The sequence below is a fragment of the Tachysurus vachellii genome, chromosome 4, assembly GCF_030014155.1.
Source record: "Tachysurus vachellii isolate PV-2020 chromosome 4, HZAU_Pvac_v1, whole genome shotgun sequence".
Taxonomy (NCBI): Eukaryota; Metazoa; Chordata; class Actinopteri; order Siluriformes; family Bagridae; genus Tachysurus; species Tachysurus vachellii.
This window is the reverse complement of record NC_083463.1, coordinates 1,560,461-1,567,960: the sequence shown is the minus strand read 5'-3', so window position 1 is coordinate 1,567,960 and position 7,500 is coordinate 1,560,461. Positions and strand designations below refer to the sequence as shown.

The 7,500-nt window shown below is 41.2% G+C and overlaps 1 protein-coding gene across 1 annotated transcript in view; it reads left to right on the top strand.

Moving 5' to 3' along the window:
* Positions 1-7,500, top strand: part of bin2b (bridging integrator 2b) — a 15,790-nt gene that overhangs the window by 2,011 nt on the left and 6,279 nt on the right. Inside the window, exons 2-6 of the mRNA XM_060867355.1 lie at positions 1,320-1,400; positions 5,096-5,150; positions 6,787-6,881; positions 6,969-7,064; positions 7,185-7,292. Coding sequence (XP_060723338.1) covers positions 1,320-1,400; positions 5,096-5,150; positions 6,787-6,881; positions 6,969-7,064; positions 7,185-7,292 — 435 coding nt within the window. The remainder of the gene's footprint in view (positions 1-1,319; positions 1,401-5,095; positions 5,151-6,786; positions 6,882-6,968; positions 7,065-7,184; positions 7,293-7,500) is intronic.

Sequence of the window (7,500 nt, the reverse complement as noted above, 5' to 3'; positions counted from 1 at the left end):
GTAGGAGTGTGTACTGGTCTCTGATGGTGGCGTACTGGTCCTGTAGGTGTGTACTGGTCTCTGATGGTGGAGTACTGATCCTGTAGGTGTGTACTGGTCTCTGATGGTGGAGTACTGGTCCTGTAGGAGTGTACTGGTCTCTGATGGTGGTGTAATGGACCTGATCTGAGTGGAGTGTGTTAAATTAACATCTAAGCTGCAAGAAGAAACCTTTAGAAAGAGAAGCAAGTCCTAACGTTTTTATCAGCAGTGATGAAACCGTTCTTAAAAAACTGAAGTGTGCACTGATCAGTGATTCAGAAGTGGAGTGTGGAACTTGTTGGGGAACAGAAATGTGGTTTCGGTGCCTCTTCATGTCGTTTTACTGGATGCGGTTTAGAACGAAGCCTTTACTGTGTGTCTGATTAGTAAAAAAGAAAACTGTTTACACACACAGTCATGAGTGTAGTTTAGCTAAATGGGTAGTGTGTGTGTGTGTGTGTGTGTGTGTGTGTGTTTGCCTGCTGCTTCCTGCCCTCATTCACTTCCTCTCTCTCTCTCTGTTCACTTCAGTGTGTGAAGTTCACTTGCTGTGGCGGTGGGGGGCATGGGGTTATTTCCAGTGTATTGTTGTTAAGCACATGATTAAAAAAATAATTAAACAATAACCAGATAAAAATGAAATAAGAAATCAAAAGAAAAAAAATACCAGGGCAAGAAAATGTACAGAGAATCGAGAGAGAGAAAAAACCAGTAATGTTTACAACCATAAAAGCAGAAGTGATCAATTAAAAATATACTCAAGTGAGAAACGTTGCATCAGAAATAAACAGTGATAATCAGCAGTAACTGCGCCGTCTGTTAGCGAACAAATCCAACGTAAAATATTCTGTATGTAACATCACATCAAAGTCTTACACTAGTCTCACTTCCCATCTGGAACTGTCGCTAATCTCAACTAGCGTTAGCAAACAGGTTAAGCTAGTAAAATACAGTTAGGTCATTTTAGCAAATTAGCAATTTTAAATCGGATCGAGTCGGACTGAAATGTGCGAAAGCTAAAGCGAGCTGATCGGACATGATGTAACGGTATCAGAGTTGTGTTTGTGTTCAGCAGGAGTCACACAATCACCTGTCATTTCAGTTTGGGCTTATTATTTTACCCACAGGCTTCAGGGGACATTAATTTACACACACAATCGCTCTCAGCTTTTCCCATGGAGCATTTAAAGGTCTCTGTCCTTGATTTTATCTGAGCAGCGGCAGTTCAGAACATGGTGTTTCTCATGGCTGTGTGTCTGATATCTCTGTCTGAAGCAGACGATGTTTTTGTGTCGCAGGTCCTTCAGAAACTCGGGAAAACCATGGAGACGAAAGACGAGCAGTTCGAGCAGTGTGCGGCAAATCTGAACAAACAACAGGTGTGTGTGTGTGTCAGTCTGTGTGTGTCAGTCTGTGTGTGTCAGTCTGTGTGTGTCAGTCTGTGTGTGTGTCTGTGTGTGTGTGTCTGTGTGTGTGTCTGTCAGTCAGTCTGTGTGTGTGTCAGTCTGTGTGTGTGTGTGTGTGTGTGTGTGTGCGCTGGAGGTGTGTGAAATCTCCAGCTTCACCTCTGACGGTTCCAAAGCTCTGACACTGGAGACTCCTTCCACACGATACACAGTCACCTCGTAGGAAACTTCACTTTAGGGAGGATGATATTTGATTTGTCTGACGAACAAGGGGAATGTGTTGTTACTATGGAAACGATAAGGTGTCAGAGTGAGTACATTAATATAAACCTGAGCTACAGTCAGAGCTGCTGTTAGAGAGAATTAATCACCACCTGAACACCAATCAGAGTCCAGAACTGTGGTGCAATAAGAAGAGGATTATTTACACAAACAGGTTACTGTATGCTGCAGAGGTGGGAGTAAGTCACACACGTGTGTGTGTGTGTGTGTGTGTGTGTGTGCAAGTCACAAGTAAGTCTCAAATTTGCGACTTAAGTCTGACTCGAGTCAAGTCATATGACTGGAGTCCCCCATCTCTGGTGTGCTGAACAGTGACGAGACTGACAAACTTTTCTATCAGTCAATCTTTATTTTAAAAATAACATTAGCTAATGTAATGAACCTTGTGACCTTTGGCTGTATTTAAACAGCTCATCACCGCAGTGTGAGGTAATAATCACTGCCCTGGTCTTCAGGTGGAGCAGGAGATCAGTGCTCCATCAGGTGGATTTAAGTGTTAGAGCTTGCTATAAGTCTGAGTGAAGTTGCCTGAGCTCAGGAACAAACCAACGCGGGAAAATGTCAGGTATTATTCTTGTCAAACGTGTTGTATGACAGGAAACTCCACCCAGAGCGACGCAGAGCGCTGTCTCAATCTCTCCATCTTAATCTCTCTCTTTAACTACAACTGTTTTTGTTTGTGATCAATGCACTGCTTGTAAGTTAATAAAAAACAAGGTGCAATGGATATTAATCACATTCACACCAATCCAGCTGAGTGACATGACTAGAGATGGATGTGTGTGATGTGACACAAATATCACAATGTCACTTCCTGGAGGTTAATCAGAGAACTTACTGGGAATTCTGCAGAAAACAACGCATCACAACATGCCCCTGCAGGTTGAACAGCCCCACAGCCCCACCCTCCTCTCTTGCTCTTATGCAATCCTGTGTGTCGATGCCTCTATCAGCTTTGTGTACAGGAACAGTCACGCTCTCATCATCATCATCATCATCATCATCATCATGTCAAGGGACACTCGCCTTTAACTGGACTGTGAGGTTCTCTATTCCAGCCAGATGTGACGTGGTGAGGAAACTTCCTGAGACATTGAGAGGAATCGGACACAAAAAAGGAACCTGTGGTGACTCTGGATGAGTGATGATGGAGAAGAAGAAGGAGAAGGTTGTAATTGTCACATACACACATTCGGTACAGTGATATTCTGTGTATCTCCAAGCAAGTACAAGTTTCTTGGAGAACAGGGTCTTGCTCGAGACACCTGCTGCTTGTTGGAACAAGGGCTTTTTGTCTACTTGAGAGAATCATCAGACGTTCCTGACCACAGCTTAGAGAGAACAATGCCTCTGTGTTCTCCACCTCTTTCTTAACATTGACATTCAGGTTTATATTCACGAGTATCCAGTCTGCAGGAGCTCTCATCAGCTGAGGGTTCAGCTCTCCACGGTGGAGGATGAAGACTTTACACTGTGTCCAGAAACCATGCTAGAAGCCTCACTGGCTGCTAAATACGTAGGTGATCCACCAGCAACAGCTCAGCCCTCTTCGGGCTCTGAGTCATAAAGCTTCAGTGTTTTGATGTTCTTTAAAAATTCAACCAGGATCAAGAACAAGTTAAAATGGAGCATTTTTAAATTTGTTTAATTAGCAGCTAGTTAAGTTTAGTTGTTGTTGCTAACGTGCTAATCTCATTTTGTCCGTGTTCTGACCTTACTGACTGACCGTGTAATGATCCTGTGAGTCATGCAGGCTTGCTGTAATAAATATGTCATGATTTCATCAGATATGTTAGAGATACTTCAGCTCTGTAGATCTACTTCTAATCCAGGAAGATTTACACGCGTTACTCCTGCTTACATTTCTGTCCTGATTGCTGGTGTATTTGAGGCGTGTTGTGATTTAGAGCAGTGAAAACACCATGCTGTAGCCTCCAGGGCTTTTTTTGACATTGCTGGAAATTCCAGAAACTTGTGCAACATCTTGAAGGGAAGCCAAGATGACGCCTGAGTGGAAAAAATGAGTTACGTTTAAAAAACAACTTGGACTGAAATCTTAAAACTTTCACTGACGCTTTAATGGAAATGGGCTAAATGTACTGTGTAAATATATATTTAGAATTACATCATGTTTAAACACATTTTGGCCTTATTAAGGGTGTCAATATTTTTGGTAAACTTAATATATTTACGGGGGTCACGGTGGCTTAGTGGTTAGCACGTTGGCCTCACACCTCCAGGGTCGGGGTTCGATTCCCGCCTCTGCCTTGTGTGTGTGGCGTTTGCATGTTCTCCCCGTGCCTCGGGGGTTTCCTCCGGGTACTCCGGTTTCCTCCCCTGGTCCAAAGACAATGAGTAATAAAGAATACACCAATACAAATGTTAAGAGAAAATAAACAGAGAAGTTTATAATGTGGAAAAGTATTTTTGAATCGTTGAACAGAACATGATTGTCTTGTGTTTTAGCGTTTTGTTTAAATATTGAACGTGGTCTATTTTAATTATAATAAATACAGGTGAATGTCTGTTTCTCAGATTGTAAAAAATGCCCTTTTATGGAAATGAAATGCCCCCCGTTCTGTATGTCCTGGCGACCGCCCTGGTACGCGCTGAAACCACTATGGCCCGAAAACGTTTTCGTTTCACAACATAGAAGAAAGGCGTCACATTATGGAGGTTTGCTAACAGTGCTAACATCACAGTAGCACCAACCTTAAACATGCTATATAATCTAAACCTCATTTTTATGGGGGATTTTTCTAAATATTTGCACCCAATTTACAAATTGTCAACAAATAATTCAGCTAGCTAATATCTGGCTTGCTAAAATAAAGGCACAATATAATTAGTTTAATGCTAGCTAGCTTGCTTATTAAACAAAACGAGTTAGGCTAATATTAGCTTAGTAATGAACTGTAAATAGCTAATTATCTATTAGCATTAATTATACTACAGTGCCAGCTAGCATAGAAGCAAACATGTATAGAACAGCACGATGTATTATAGCTGTTATGTTAGCTAACGTGCAGTGTTTTGAATTGTGTGTTTTTTGACTAGCTGCTAATATAAACACTTACTGTGGGAAAGTTAGCATTAGCGAAGCCTGTATGTAGTGACTAGGAATGAATTTGATGTTTGAGGGTCATATAAATCTGACATGTAGAAAAGCTGCAGTATTTCTGGCTCCGCCCACAGAGTACCATAACAGGAGAGGTACTAAATTCAGCACAGGTTCTTGGTTACAGTAGAAAAGCACTTTTATTTTCTTAAACATTTCTATTTTCTTCATACAGAAATAAAGAATCTGGTGTTGAGATTAAATCTGAAAAGAATGTTGATGTGAACACATTTTCAGAACGATGTGAAACTTCTTTCTCTTCCCGCAGACGGACGGTTCCAGGTTGTACAAGGACGTGAAGGCGTACTACAGCGCGGTCAAAGGTACAACACTCGTACTGAGAAACTCATCTCTCTACACAGATTTTTAAGGGTTTTAAGAGTTTCTTTATCAGAGGAGAAATGTGGAGCGCCAAGGGAGCGTCTGATTGGCATGAAAAGCAACCAATCACAGTTTGTTTTGAGCAGAATTCTGTAGGGACTGAATTACACTGAGAAAAGCTACAGAAAGCTACAAACTGGATTAAAATGTGAATCTGAAGCAGGTTTATACTTGGACACCTAGATGTAAATGAGTGACTGACTGTTCACACATTCACCTGTTTATCTTCTGTACGTTAATAACAATCTACACTAGACGCCATGTCACAGTCAAGTGACTCTTCATCTGGACTCTGAGTCAAACTGGAAAAAAGAGTTTACGGGCCGTCATCAAGATTACTGTCATGAGCTGTGTCTCAAAAACAGATCTCTTTTTTTCTCTCTCTCTCTCTCTCTCTCTCTCTCTCTCCCTCTCTCTGTCTGTCTGTCTGTCTGCCTCTCTCTGTCGGTCTGTCTCTCTCTCTCTCTCGGTCTGTTTGTCTCTCTCCCTCTCTCTCTCTCTCTCTCTCTGCCTGTCTGTCTCTCTCTCTCTCTCTGTCTGTCTGTCTCTCTCTCTCTCTCTCTGTCTGTGTCTCTCTCTGTCTGTTTCTCTCTGACTCTCTCTCTCTCTCTCTCTCTGTCTGTGAAATCATATTCTATCTACACTCAGAAGATTAATATGCAGAAGATTGCGTATTATTGAAAAAATCCGAGATCTAAGCTTTGACATTGCGCGCGCGCGCACACACACACACACACACACACACACACACACACACACACACACACACACACACACACACAGTGTGGTCTTTGGTCATCCACAGATGCAGGTCTAAGTGTTTCTCTGGCGGTGTTTCGCTTTCTGAGTTAAGGTGGAAGCGAGAGTGGCTTATTAATAGCTTATTGTGAAACACTGTCTGTGCGTGTGTGTGGTCAGTGCGTGCGTGTGTGTGTGTGCGTGTGTGTGCGTGTGTGTGTGTGGTCAGTGTATTCTATTGTTTGTAAATGTTAGAGTTAAGGTCTCTGAGGTGATCTGTAAAGTGCAGCAGTGTTTCTGTGTGGTGAGTTTTGATTTGACAGGAAACTGCCACGTTAGCTATTAGCGTTAGCTGTTAGCGTAGGTGGAGTTTTCATGTTTTAACTTTTTTGCAAACTGAAACTAAATTTCAAGAAAAGAGTCACCAGATATTTCATTATTCCTCACTAAAGCTTTAATTAAAGTAAATCACCTGATTTGTACATCAACACTGACTGAAAACAAAGCAAAATAAAATCATTTACACTGTAAATCTCACGTAGCATCTGATCTGTTTTCTCTGTTTAATTAAGATTAAATTTAAATCCTGCTGTGTTTTGGTTAATGGTTTAAATAAATAATACAATACAAAAACGTAATAAACATTACATAAATAAAACAATAAAGTTGTTAACATAAAATAGCTATTAAATCTTGTAAATTCTGTACATACTTAAAAAACTTACTCCTTTGTCATTTTATTATTATTATTATTATTTATTTATTTATTTTTTTTTTAATTAAAAAGAATTTTCTGCAGTAAATACATTTTTTTTGTGCCTTTACTGTTCTGTCTCATAGCGATACACGAGGCTTCGAAGCGTCTCTCTCAGACTCTGAAGGACGTGTATGAGCCGGACTGGCAGGGTGGTGAGGATCTGTCTGTTATTATGCAGGTGAGAACTCATCGCTCACGTCACCGGACTCACGTCTTTTCTGTGATTAATGACGTTAAAGCGTGTTTCTTCTCGTCTCGGTGTCAGAGCGAAGATCTGCTGTGGAACGATTATGAAGAGAAGTTGAGCGATCAGGTGGTTCGAACGATGGAGAACTACACCAGTCAGTTCCCTGAGGTCAAAGTGTGTACTTCACTTCACCAAGAAAACTAAATAGAATTTATTCCATATGGAGGGAAAATGTTTGTGGATGATTTATTAATTGTCATATTTGGTGTGTGTGTGTGTGTGTGTGTGTGTCAGGAGCGAGTTGCTAAACGTGGGCGTAAACTGGTGGATTATGATTCGGCTCGTCATCATCTAGAGTCTCTGCAGAGCACCAAGAAGAAAGACGAAGCCAAAATATCTAAAGTGAGTTTTATGTTTTCTTTTCTCTGAAAGAATGTGATGTCTTTTGAGGTTGGCGATGTCTGATGTCTGTGATGTTGGTGTCTGATGTTCATGATGTCTGTCTGTGATGTTGGTGTCTGCTGTCTGGGATGTTGGTGTCTGATGTTCATGATGTCTGATGTCTGTGATGTTGGTGTCTGATGTCTGTGATGTTGGTGTCTGATGTCTG